Genomic DNA, 13,663 nt, shown 5'->3' with positions numbered 1-13,663 from the left:
CCGGCTCGGCCCATAGAAGGCAGAAGAATGCGGCGGGGCCGGGGCCTCGGGGCCGGAGCGGCGGGACGGCGCTCCCAGCCCTTATATAGACGAAAGGGCAGCGGGAGCGGCCCACGCGTGTCCGCTTTCCCGCGGGGAGATGCGCCCCGGGGGGGGGGTGGGCTGGGAACCGGCCCGGCCCGGCGTTCCCGTGGGGCGTCCCTGCGGCTCCCAACCTGGTGACACAGGGGGATGCCGTGCTCTGCGGAGCCGTGGGCACCCACGGGTGACACCAGCCAGGGGCCCGTGGGTGGCGGTTCACCCCGGCGCAGCCCTGGCTGCAGCAGCACGGCCCCAGCAGGTCCCTGCCTGCGGGCGTGGGGCTGCCTGTGGACCCATTTGGGTGGCATGGAGGGGCCCTGGGGCATCCCAAGGCTGCACCACGGCTGGCCGAAGGCCTCTGTTAATGGTCCAGTGGGACCACTCTGCAAAGGGAACGGTGGCCAGAAGGACCAGCCAGCCAGCACTGAGCCCTGCCTCTGCCTGCGGCTGTGAGCCCCCAGAAGGACCCGGTTAAACAGCCCCTCAAAGGTCCTCTAAAAAGTGGCCTGGATGGAGAACTGCCAGGGAGCAGCGCTGTTCCCAAGCTGGGGTCTGGAGCCTGGAGGTGCAGGGATGGGGAGCTCCCACCTTTCACCCGAGGCCAGGCAGACACCAGTCCTGGGACACCTCTCCAGGGCAGCAGGTCTTGCCCACAGTTCCTTCCCATCAGCAACCCCGTGCCACATCCCTGTCCTGCAGTCACCAAGAGGAACTCCCCGTCCTGTGGGCTCCCCCTCGGAAGGGTGATGCCACCCACCAGACATCATCCCGGGGGGATTTATCTTTGGTTTGCAGGACCCCACTGGGTTCAGAATTCAGCCTGCAGAGGAGCAGGCAAGTGCAAGAAGGAGACACCAGGAGTGTTTCTGAGAGGGATTCACCCAACCTGGAGCAGGCAGCCGGAGCAAGGGCTGCTCTGCCTGGGCATTGCCAGCGGCTCTGTCACTCCCCATGGAGAGGTGGGAGCTTGAGGACAAGGAGCATACCCTGCTGTCGCCCCTGGGCTCTTCCCAGTGTGGCAGAGCTGTGTCGATGGGACAGTGTGGAGCGCACGGGCTGTACTTGCAGCAACACAGGTGAAGAGCAGACATGAGCAGTGACACAAATTAACCTTCAGCTACCATTCTCCTTCAGGGCATCACTGCAAGCAACAGTTAAAAAGCCAGAAAACCTGTTTCATCACTGACACAAAAGCAACGGCCATACCCTCCAGCAGCCTGGCCAGACCCTGCCCAGGGCATGGATTTTGTTCCCATTGGCTCAGAAAACCAGTGACCTGCTCTGCCAACAGCCTGCCAGACTTGAGGACATGCTAACCATGCCTCTGAGCTGCTTGGACAAAATCTGCCAGGGCATTGCCTCCTGTGGGGAGCGGGGGAGCCATGGAGGTCACTCAGCCTTCGCTGGAGGAAGGTGTCCCACCTGCATCCCCTCCAAAGGACAGGCTATGCTGGGGGAGGAATCAGGAGCTGGCCAAACACAGAGACGGGGTTGGAAACACCATCGAGTGCTGTGCCGGGCCACAGGCGAGCCAGGGATAGTGCAGAGCCTTTGCCATGCCCATGATCTGGCCATGAGGGTCCCATTTAATAAAAATGTAAGGAAAGAGAAAAAAGAAAGAAAAAAAAGAACAAATCCTAGGAGTCAGCAGCCTGAGCTGCCACCCCGTGGCTGGTCCCAGGTTTTTCTCTGCTGGAGGAAAGGCCCGGCCTCAGCCACCTCCAGGTGGTCCCCGGGAGCCCAGCAGAGGGCAGGAACCCCCTCCAGCCCCTCTGGAGTGGCCACTGTACCTCACCGAGCGCCGGTTCCTTGCCACTGGGCAGGTGTCAGGCCAGGTCCCGGAGGGGGGGAACTGGTGAGGAGGGGCAGTATGGACATGGCAGCTCCTTGCATGCTTTGCAGCCTCTGAAGCTGTGTGCACGTAAGAGGCTGCTGCTGGCCACCTTGTGCAGCCCCTCGGGCTCTCCCTTGAGCCCCATCCAGCCCTTCCCGCCTTCCCCTGCCTGTGCCCAGGTTCCTCATGTCGTCCTCCCTTACTTCCACGTGCCTGCCAACATGCACCCCTTACAAGGGGCCTGTTTGTACCCCTGTGACATTCTCTGGCACCTCTCCTGCCTCCTCCTTGTTCTTTCAAGCCCCAGTTTAATTTGTTTTTCTCTCTGGGCAGTGGATCAGGCAACGGAGATGGAGTAAAACAAGCTAGTTGTTTTTTTAGCATGTGAATTTTAGGTCAGTTCCCTGATCCAGGTGTCTCATCACCAATGCAAGCACTTCCACCCCTGCAAAGTGGCCTGGGGCAGGTGCATGGAGCTGGGCACTGTGAGACTCCTCACATGCCTAGGACAAAGCCTGAAGTCCTGGAAGAGATCAGCCATGGGGTCCCGCGGCTGCCACCTCTCCCTGTGCCCAGTGATGATACCCATCACAGAGAGGAGGGTGCAGAGCAGGAGGGGGGCTGCCATGCCCCAAGCATCTGAGGAGTGCCCCAGGAGCGACGCTGGAGTGGGGGCACATGAGACCTGGCCTCTCAGTGAAGGGCCGTCATGGTGGGGGTGTCAGGGGCAACGGTCCTGCTGGAGATACAGCGATGACTCCCCTTCCTGCTAATGCAACATGGGTCCATTGACTTGGACCAGCCTTTGGCTTGTGGCAAATGCCCAAGGAGTTGGACACGTGCTCAGGGGTCTGATAACCGGAGCAGGACAAGACACTTTTGAAGTCCCAAAGTATCTTGCATAATCTGTATTTAAATTACATGGCCTGGAAGTGGTTGGAGGTCTGGGACAAGGACTCATCTGCCTGCTCCCCTCTGTGATAACGACACATGGTTCGGGTAGGTCCAGTCTACCCCTGAGGGTTCCCAGGTCCTGATGAAATCAACAGCAAGGCGGCTGCTAGTGAAGTATTTAGCACTGCAGACAGAGAGCAGTCAGGCTCCCGAGATGCTCAGCATGTCATGCGTTTGCTGGTTTGTGCAACAGAAGGAAACGCAGGACCTTGGGCCTGGGGTTTGTTCGTGGTGAAATGAAACAGTGAACCTCATCATGCGTCAGCACCAGTGGGGATGTGCACGGGCAAGCGGTGGCTCCACATAAGCTGTTTTTGCAGGACTCGGGCTTCACCACCACCAGCAAGGTTCACTGCAGGATCGAGGTCTTCTAGCAATGCCTCGAGTGGCCCCAGCACTGCTGAGCTGAATGGCTTGTCATGCTGCCCACCAGAAGGAGGTGCCTGGACCCACACCCATGCACAGGCAGGCAATTCGATCACTTATTGTCACAAACCCAGGCGCTTCTCTGCCCACAGCTCACCCTGAAGAGGGTAAAAGTGAAAAAATCCCAATCTACCCCATGCTGAGGAAGTAATTCCCAACATGTTTTTTTTCACGAGGAATGCAACTGTTTTAAGTTGAATACCATTGCTCCTGTAAGGCAAGAAAATTAAAAAAAATAAAATCTTTAGGACTCCACATGCGATTGTTTTATTTGCATACACTTCCAAGAGCCCAACTTCTGCTGATGGCGTATGTTTGGCTGCTGTAACGTCTGCTCCACTAAACAGAGGTAACAAGCTGTACCGCCCTGCACAACCACGCTGCATTTTACAGGCTGTCCTGCTCCAAATGCCTCCAGTCCTGCAGCCTGTCTCCAGAAAGGAACCACTGAGAGTCTCGCAAGCGCGGCTACGGATTTCTAGCAGGCAGCGTAGCACAATGCCTACGTGCACTCAAAGGGTCCAGCAAGGGGGGAAGCTGTCCCCTGGGAACGCCGCACCACGCTTAGCCGCCTGTGCTGGTGAAAAGGCCGTCCCCTCTCCCACCCAACCTGCGAGGCCACCACGGGGGCTCTTCTCCCGCCCTTCCACCGAGGAACGGCCCTGCGAGGCAGCGGTGCCCGAGGCGGCCCGTTACCGACACGGGCCCCTTTCGCCTCAGGGCCGCTGCGGGCCCAGGCGCTACCGCGGCGGGGCCGCACACGCCACCTCCGCCCGGGCCCGGCGCCGCCGGCGGCCTGGCGGAGGGAGCCCGGCCCGGGGGCCGCCCCACGCTCCGAAGGCCCCTCCCCGGCCGCCGCCCCGCTCCCGTGCAGGACCGGGAACGGCGCAGGGCGGCGGGAGGGGTGGGGCCTTACCGAGCCCAGGCTCCGCCCCCCAAGCCCGGCGAGCGCCGCGCTTCAGCCTGGCCCCTCTCCCCTGCCGTAGGGGGAGCGGCGCTCGCCGTTGTCACGTGTGACGCCAGGCGCCGCCGCGATTGGCGGAACCACGGCGCGGGCGGGTGACGGTGCGCGGCGGCCGCTTCCGGACCGGCGGCGGGGCCGGAGCCAGAGCCGGGACCGGGATCGGGATCGGGGCCGGGGCCGGGATCGGGGCCGGGACCGGAGCCGGGACCGGACCGGAGCGGGGCGGGGCGGGGCGGGCGGGAAGGAGGATGAGCGGCGCGCGGCGCCGGGAGGAGCCGCCGCACGCACAGCAGCACGCGGTGGCCAACGGCGGCGCGGCCGGGCGCGCCTCCGTGTGGGGCAAGGCGCTGCGCAGCGACTCCGCCTGGCACGACAAGGTGGGGCGGCGGCGGCGGCGGCGGCGGGGGTGGGGGGGTGAAGTTGCATATTTGCAAATGCGTCTGACCTGTCAGGTCTGAAGGGAAAGGGCAGCGGCCAGAACAGGCTCGTCAGAGTTTGTCCGCTCCGGTGTCGCGGCGCGGGGATGCTCTCACGGAGCAGTAACGTCATGGCGGCCGCTCCGCCGCCTGCGGTTTGCTTTGCTGTTCCTAGCCTCGCCGTCCACCAGTGCAAAAAGAGCTTCGGCTTCTACAAAACTTCACGCGTGTGCTCAGCTTGCGTGTTTTGCTCGTGTTTGTCAGCGAGCCTTCCACGTGTGAGGGAAAACGTGTCAGCCACAGACTTCCCAGTGGTTTTAGCGCTGGTGAAGCCTTTTCTCCTGTGCATCTGCCCCTGGTCTGCGCCTCTTCCTGCTGCTGCCCCCCAGCAGCACACCCACAGGGTGCTCTGAGTTCCTGCAGCATCCCGCAGCATCCCGGGTCCTGCCATACCCCGCACACGGCCCATGTGCCAGGGACATCTGCTCCCCGGCTGGCTGGCTTTGCCTTTCAGCGGGGAGCAGGTGCGGGCTCTGCCCTGCTTTTCCTCGGGAGACAGGCGAATCTGTGTCACTTTTTTCTTATCGGTTGCTGTTGCTCACAGAACCGGCGGGGCTCTCCTGTACTCGACCTCATCTCCCTCTGACAAATTGGGCAGGAATTTCAGAGTTAGCACAGGCTGTGCCAATGTTTTTGATGCAATAGGATGTGAACTGAAGGCTAAAACAAGTGAGAAATTTAGTGACTGAGAGAAACGACTGTATCTGATGTGGATTCTAGTCTTCCACGTGGAGCAAAACGACCTCGTGCATCCTGCAGTAAAGTCACGAAGGCCGTTGGTCTTTGGGGGTATGCTGTGGCAGTCCCGTCCTTGGGGAGGCTAGGAAAAAAGATGTGAGCAGAAGTGAATTTTATTTAAAGCGTGAGTCAGCATTGTCCAGCTGCAATACTTAAAGTTGTATCGGCCCTGTGGACAAACAGGAATGACCACTTTGCTGCTGCTCTGAAAGAATGCAGGTGCGCTTGTAGTATGTGTGAGATATGGTTTGCAGTTTGGAGTTGGCATGGGTACTGGCTACTGGTAGCACTTGTTTCTGGGTGGGACAGAGGCTGGGGCACTGAGAGTGGTTATAACAGTCTTAAAGCATAAACAGTTCTTTAACTTTTTATTCCAGTGAGTTTTTATAGAATTGAATCTTTAGTAAACTAGGGGACTCAATACTTGTTCGCCTCTGTAGTTAGCCCATGGGAGGACAAAGCTGTATATTTCATTTGGAAGCAGAACAGCCCAGGGTGCATGATGTCATAAGCTGCTTTCATCTGCTCTGAGTACAATGTCTTATACTTTGAATGGAAAACTAAGTGTTCAGTGTGTTAAATTTTCACCTGTTAATTGTATGATGCTTTAAAAAAAGGAAACATAGTAAATGCCAAAATCTTTCTTGTACTTTATCTCCTCAGGACGAGTTTTTAGATGTGATCTACTGGTTCCGGCAGATCATTGCAGTTATTTTGGGAATCATCTGGGGAGTAGTTCCACTGAAAGGATTCGTGGGAATAGCAGTGTAAGGTTTATTTCCTTTTCTGTCTCCTGTACTTTCGCACATTTGGACTTTACTTGGTGTCTGGTTTAAAGTTGTGCTATAAACAGTGGGCTGGCCAAACACAGCCTCTGTCTGCCATGCATCTTAAAGCCAGCGTTGCATTCCAGATTGTTAATTATTATGAAATTCTTACAAATCATAACATGTCTTCATCAGCCTCTTTCTCTCTCCTCAGCCCAATTAATGCTTTTTAAAATTATTATTTATTTTATTATTTTATTATTATTAAAGGGGCAGGGGTAGAAGAAGGGAACGAGAGGTTCAACTGACTTCTGAAGTGGCCTGTTCCTGCCTGTGTGAATAGGGGCTATGAGTATGGTGCTTAGTGTGGCCACCTAAGAAGTAAGGACCATAGAGGGGAAGGTGTGGTAGTCCTCTTTGAGTCAGGAGCCCTCCTCAGAGAGGAGGTTCTGTTAGTAGACAAGAGGGGCAGCTTCTCTTTGAGAAAGAAAAGGTTTCTTCAAAACACCAAGGACCATAGGTAACAAGCAGGCAAAGTGGCACCATTGGCAGTGCTTCTGCAGTGCTCCCAGCTTGCTGAAGGTCTTCTTTCAGCCATGTGGTGGCGGGGAAGGCAGTACCTAGAAGGGTATGTACACATCGGATCCCCACCAAGACATGGGATTCAGGTCACCTCCCAGGAGGTGTGCAAAGGCTGCAGTGAGCACTCTGAGTTATGAAATGAAAATTTGTTTGGCCCTGGCATGTGCCTGAAAGCCTCTGGAGGGACACCAGAGATGGGAAACACAGGCCTGCTCTCTGAACACCGGGTGTGGGAAGATGCTGTGTCTGCTCTGGGGAGTCTCCATTTGCAAATGTCTCTGCCTAGTCAAGCTCACAACCTCACAGCTTTTCTTAGGCAAAGTTGACTTGTCATCTTGTGAGTGTCCTGGCTGTGGCAAGAAAGTGGAGGGAGTAGCAGCAAGTGTCTCTAAGGAAGAAAAAAAAACAACTTGAAATTTAGGAAAAAGGGGCTGTAAAGCAGTGATGCTCCAATAGGAACTCAATAGCTACATGCAAACAGTTAAATCTGAAGTGCTCCCAGTAACAGATGTGGAGTAGCTGAGAAGCATTGTTCTTACTTAGTCATCCATAAATTCATAAGGCACCTCAGCCAATTCCTGTGCTAAATGTTAATAAGAAATAGAAGTGATTTGGTGTACGGTGAAAAATGAAAAGCTTCTAGAACTCTGTGTGTGGTTTCTCTGTGGTACGCAGTCGCACAGCTGCTCACAGCTTGCTGCCAGTCACTGAACTTGTGTGTATGTCTTCCCGTATTGCCCTGCCTACACAGCCTTCTTTCCAGGAGCGCCCCAGGGTGCCCCAGTTCTAAGCTGGGGTGGTGTAAAACCAAACGTGTCTAAGGACAAACAGGACGTCATGTTTTTTTCTCTCTGTTGCAGTGTAACTGTTGGCACAGACTAGAGCATGCTAAAAGTTGTCTCAAGTTGAACCCCAGTGCTCTGACTCTGAGGGTGCTATTGAGTCTTCTCAGGCTCTCATCTCTAAGTCACTGTGTTTGGTCGTAGGACACTACCAGGGATCTTACACTGAGCATGGAGTCTATAACAGTCTTTCCTCTTAGCAGCCTCAAAATCAAGTAGCACACACACAACGAAATTGGATTTTCTGTGGGAGCAGGACTGCTGATGATCTGCAGGATAGGAAAACTTGCAGGGTTTGTAGATCTGCTGAAACTTCCATCTTTTGACTACTGTCTATTGAGCCTTACTAGGAGTAGGTTGTGCCTTGTGACGTGAACTTCATCCAAACCTAGCATGCTACGACAAGCTGACCTGGAGGTGCTCTTTTAAGGAATTGACTGAGCTGCCTGGGAAGCATTGCAGGAACAGCATTCCTCTTTGCTTCCTCTCTGCTGCGGATGAAAAGACGTTTCACTGCTACGTTGCTGTATGGCATGTTGGATACCTGCATCCTATATCACCGAAATGACGGTTCCTAACCTCTTTCTTCCAGGTTCTGCCTGATCAATGCTGGTGTTCTGTACCTCTACTTCAGTAGCTTCCAGCAGATAGATGAGGAGGAGTATGGCGGGACATGGGAACTAACAAAGGAAGGATTCATGACATCTTTTGCACTGTTTCTGGTAATGCCTCTTGCTTTCTTTTAAGTTGATTAGTGAATTGTGTTGGTACACTTTCTGAGATAAAAGACCTGGAAGAAAAGCTGGTGAGGTGGTACGCTGATAGAAGAGAGATCATCTAATCTAATCTAGTTAACGTCATCTAATAAGTGGAGTTCACTGGGAAAGAAAATCACAAAATCTGATGGCTACTGGCTATGAAATACAGTATTAATGCCTGGGATTTCTCTGTAGGAAAGGATGTAGGAACAGGCAGCTATACTTCTGCATCTACTACTTAACTTTTATGTCTTCCCATCCTCTGTCCCAGATATCCTGGCAGAGTTTCATCTAGAGCCAGTTACACCCAAACTGATTTTTGGGGTGTCTTCTTTTTCCCATTGCTCTCCTCCCTGAAGTCTCTGAATACGCTCAGCACTTGATTTGGTGGTGTTTCTGAATCACTAGAGGGACTGTGGTGGGATTTTAATGTGGAGAAGCTAGTCACCCCAAAAGGCAAGTTGAATGCCACCGTCTGTGGGACATGGTGATCCTAACATCTCTCCGAGACCATCTCAAAGCTGGAATTCAGTCCCCAAGTCCTCTGTTGAGAGCAAGAAGTGAGTCTTCCATGTCTGAACCCTCCCCAGAGGCATCAAAATAACCTTCACTTCCTTTCCTCTCCACAGGTTGTTTGGATAATCTTCTATACTGCTATCCACTATGATTGACACAGTCTGCAGCTTTTGCCTGTTAAATCAGTCGTCAGTAAATGGAGAAGGTTTTAATAAATCATAGTCTTTAGTGGACTGGTGGGAAGTTGGGGGAAGTCAAATCAACCCCCTTCTGTACGTACCAGTGGTCTGATTAGCCTGGAAGAGCCCCAACTCTTCTGCTGGAGAAGTCCGTCTCCGTTTTATATACCTGTTAATTGTTGGAACTATTAAAAAGCCATTGGAATTATTGGAAGTGGTTCAAGGCTGTTGAAATTTGGAACCTTCCATGACTCTAGCCAGTAACTCTTATCACTGTGTGGTGAAGGTTGAATCTGTTAATTTAATGTATGTATGCCCTTCTGTTTGAAATCTGTCATTAAATCCTGACTTGTCTTCCATTGTTGTCCTTCAGACAAACAGTTTTTAAAAAGCAGTTGTAGGGTACATGGGAGAAAGGCACTGCAGCATCCAGGATATGAGTTGAGTGGCTGTCCTTAGCATGTTCTTGTAGTAATCAGATCTGATTTGATTAAACAGATTGTGTTGTTACCATTTCTAGTATTTTTTGTTTTACATGCAAATCAGTTGTCGACCAGAATTTTTAAATGGTCTTTGCTGAAGACAAATTTTTAAGCAATTTTGCTAGAAAGAGCTGTGATTCATTTGGTTAACAAAGGTGTATTCAGGAGGCTTAGAAACTCCGCTGCATTCTGCTAGCCTGACTACTAAGTTGCCATCGTGTACCTCAGAGCTTGGTAGTCTTGAAGGAGAGTCATTCTGGAGATACCCTTTTAAAAGTCAAGCATTTAAATTCTTTTTTTTTTTTTTTTTAAGCTCTTGAATTCAACTGCTCCTTGTTAATAAATGCAGGAGACTAAGACACAATTGAGGCAGCTATTATCCTAAATGCAGAATTACTAACTTGCAAATCAGGCAAAGTACATAGCCTCTGGTTTGTGAGGTGCTTTTTGTGAGTCAATCACTTCATAGCTCAGTTCCTCCCCAGTCATGCCCTTTTTGTGCATCAAGGGGGGAGCCTCCGTTTCAAGATATTTTTAAGGACGTGTCTTTCAGAAATAGTTCTTGGGAAACACGCACAGTCCTTGTTATTGTCCCAGGACCTTGTAGTCTTGTTGCCATGTGGTCCTTGCTTTTCTAAACAACAACTCAGGCACCCAAAAAGAGTCCTGACCTAAAGCTGCCTTATAGTGAGGAGTTGAGTTTTAGTGTAATCTTGCTCAAAGTCTGCATTGCTTCCTTGCTGATGGAAGTCCAACAGCCTGGTTCTCACATATGAGTATGCAAAGCCAGGGATCTAAGTGCTGAGCTCCAGAATGGCCCACTAGTGCAGGCCTCCATTCTTACCAGGGAAAATGCTGTCTGTTCTGGGTGGAAAAAATGTGCCTGGCTATTTTAGGTCCTTGGGATGCCAAGGGAAGAGTGCAATAGCAGGCAGCTTCTGCTACTTTTGAGTTGCCAATTCAAGTAAGTGATCTCAAATAAAATCTTCTCTATTTCCTCCTCCCCTTGCTCAATCTTTTAGTCTGATCCTTTCTTTTCCTCTTCTTTCAGCTGAAAGCATTAATTTCCCACAAGAATTGCAAAGCCTGCTAGTTCTAGGTCACCCTTTCCTACTGGCATCTGTTTGCATCTTAGCTGCTCACAGCCATCAGTAAAATTATTGTATACTTGAAATGCTCTAATAAATGTTGCCTGGATAATCCACTGTGCAGCTTCTGTATCCTCCGGTCTTGGAAGTTTTGTAAAATAGTGGGAGTGTGGGATTCCTTTAAGAGTTTGATTTTTGGTAAATATCTAAGCCAGCAGCTCTTTGGGACTCTCAGGTCTCTTGTGCTGCAGGCTTGAGTCCTGCACTTTTAGAAAGGGTCAGAAGCATTTGTAGTGGAAGTAGTAGCTAATGCTTAGAGCCATGCTTTAATGGGTGATTAAGCAGATTAAGCCAAGTGTTGCCTGTATGTAAGCTGTTCTGCTCCTTCAGCAGCTGTCCCTGCCCCGTGACACACAACCATGGCAGAGCCACTGCTGCATTGCAGAGTGGCCAAGTCTGGTCCAGAGCAGGACTTCAAGCACTGTTGTAAAATGTGCAGAGTGAGAGAGTGCAGAGCTGGAGAGTTGCTTACTTGCCCCTTTGCTTTCTTCCTTGCTTGCCTGCAGTCCCACCAGCTGAGTTTCTTGGTCTTTGGAGTTCTCTGCTGTTCTAGTGGCTGGAAGCTGAGGCAGAACCCAAGCTGATGAGGGTCCTCTGTTGAGGAGGATCACGACCATGTGGAAGAGACGTTGGTCTCTGGATCTCCTGAAGGCTCCGTGTGAATAAGTGATTGCAGTTGCTCAGCTGCAAGCTTTCAATCTCTTAAGGTTTCTATTTTAAGGGGTGCCTCAATGGCTAGAAGCAGGTATCCTCAGTGCTGATGACCAAGAGAACTAAAGCTATGGTATCTGCCTCTGAAGAAAGGAGGTTAATTTTAAGAAGCTCAAGGGGATGTGGCAGCCTGTAGAATGGAGCTGAGCATCTTACAATGATAAGCACTGTAAAAACAAGGGGTTTTTGCAGGGACTTGAGAGATTGACACAGAGATGATCTAGCAGAGAGCATGAAATTGAGTGCTAGGAGGACAGAAGAGCAGCACCTGACAGGAGTAGTGACTGCAGTGGTGGGGACAGGGGCTTGGGCAACACCTCTGTCCTCAGCACTTTTTGGTATTGGCACAATGTGCACGCTCTGCACTTTCCTCTCCTTGAAGGGTGGGGGACTAAAGCAATGGCTGGTGGGGGTCTGCGCTACTATGGAGCAGCGACTCGGGAAGAAAAAGATCTTTCTTTCCTGCACCGGAGAGCTGAGCTGTGGGAGCCACAGCTGTTAGGATTTGGTTCTACCAGGAGGCTGCATCCTTATGGGGTCTACATGATGGTGCAGAGAAGAGGCTGTACTGCCTGCAGGCTGTGTGAAGCTCACTGCTAGGTGCAGACCTAGAGCAACATCACTTTGGCTTTCAGCAAAAAGCATCCAGTCCCTGGCAGGAAGGAGAGTGAGATATTCCCCAGCCTCACTTCATTGTGAGGAGAGGAGCAAATGTATTCTGGTGTGGAACTGGCAGAGAAATTTCTTATGGTCTTTCTTGGGCTTCAAGTGTATTATCTGTTAAAAGTTTAATGCAAGTTATTTTTGGTGTTAAAGGGAAAAATGGTGTGGGTGCAAAGATGTGCTGACAGGTATTGAGAGGTGGCTTGTGTGGCTGGGCATCTTGCGTCTTGGCAACATCAGTTGTCAGACCTCAGCTAAAACAGCTGCTGCCCGCCGCAGGGTAGCTCTGCAGCGGCGATGGCTGAGCATGCAGCATGATGTAAATTTGTTACCTGTGGGTTTGGTCCAGCAAGGGAATGTTGCTGATGTCAGTTGCTTTAACAGTGTTTGGGATGTTCTTAAAGCGAGTGGTGCCTGTTGGGGCTGGGAGCACACCACTGAGGAGCCTCTGTCCCCTCCATGGAGGTGTCATTATCTCTGCATTTCACCAGCTTGACTACCAAGCTTGCAAAGGCTGTGCCTACATTTGCTGGGATTTAGCTGCCCACAGGTGACAGAGCTGATCGGTTTTGGTTTGTCAGAAACACAAGAGTAATAGAGGCTGGGTTGGTCTGGGGCAAGCAGGGTCTCGAAAGCCCAAGAAGCAGGAAGTAGAGCTTTGTCTTCAAGCAGTGTTAAGTCACACGTATGTCTGACAACTGGGGATAGTGTTTGCTGAGTGAGTCCCTGCACGCACTTCCTAGGGTGTTTCATTTCAAGGATGTCTGTTAATAGTTTGCCAGGCAAATGGGCAGAGGAGGATGCAGTATGCACAAAGCTCCTGGCCTTGGAGGAGCTGCTTTGGGGTGGAAGGGACCACCTCCAACTGCTGGGGATGAGAAGGCTGGAGAGATGTCTGAAAATGGAGCAAGCTGAGACTGGCTTGCAAAAGCCGAACTATCCTCCCATGAGTATTTAGTTAATAACTGACAGTGCCCATTATGCCCTCAGGTTGCTGGAGGGCACTAGCAAAACCTTGCCACAGCCACAGCAAAGGAAGATTTAAATCTCCCTGCATTAAGGAGCATTGACCGAGCTAGTAGAGCTGCTCACAGAGGGAAGAGCAGGGCGCATTAGCTGGCTCTTTGGAGGATGAGAAAGTAGGACATGTACCTCTCAGGTGACTTCCCCAGAGCCAAACAGCCCAGCACTCAACACACTCCATCTCCCAAAACAACAGATATCTAGGATAGATCAGGGCAGAGAATGGATTTTTCAGATCTGGCAGCCGCACAGCCAACCGTGTGTGCCAAGCTGAGAGGGAGAGGCCAGTGTCGTTGCGGGGGGAAGTAATTTGCACAAACCTGAAGCGTTTTGTTCAGCCCAGAATGAAATAACCTCTTCCATCTTCCAGTTATTTTACTGCTATTTTTTAGGTCAACCTCTGAACGAAGCATAGGGGGAAAAAATGAAATGTTTCAGCCAGTCTGATTTCAGAAATGTCCATGCATACCAGGCCTCCCCTGCTGTATGCATTTCAGTCAAAACTCTTTGCCAAATGGG

General features: G+C 51.8%; 1 protein-coding gene across 1 annotated transcript; it reads left to right on the top strand.

Annotated features, from left to right (window-relative positions):
• Positions 1 to 4,478: 4,478 nt before the first annotated feature.
• RAB5IF (RAB5 interacting factor) lies at positions 4,479 to 9,627 on the top strand. Its single transcript, XM_075058139.1, has 4 exons — positions 4,479 to 4,636; positions 6,137 to 6,240; positions 8,257 to 8,386; positions 9,052 to 9,627. The coding sequence occupies exons 1-4, from the start codon at positions 4,508 to 4,510 to the stop codon at positions 9,091 to 9,093; spliced, it is 405 nt and encodes a 134-aa protein (XP_074914240.1). The 5' UTR covers positions 4,479 to 4,507; the 3' UTR covers positions 9,094 to 9,627.
• The last annotated feature ends 4,036 nt before the right edge of the window (positions 9,628 to 13,663 follow it).

This window comes from Buteo buteo, chromosome 2, assembly GCF_964188355.1.
Source record: "Buteo buteo chromosome 2, bButBut1.hap1.1, whole genome shotgun sequence".
Classification (NCBI taxonomy): Eukaryota; Metazoa; Chordata; class Aves; order Accipitriformes; family Accipitridae; genus Buteo; species Buteo buteo.
The sequence above is the reverse complement of the archived record's forward strand: the minus strand, read 5'-3'. Positions and strand labels throughout refer to the sequence as shown.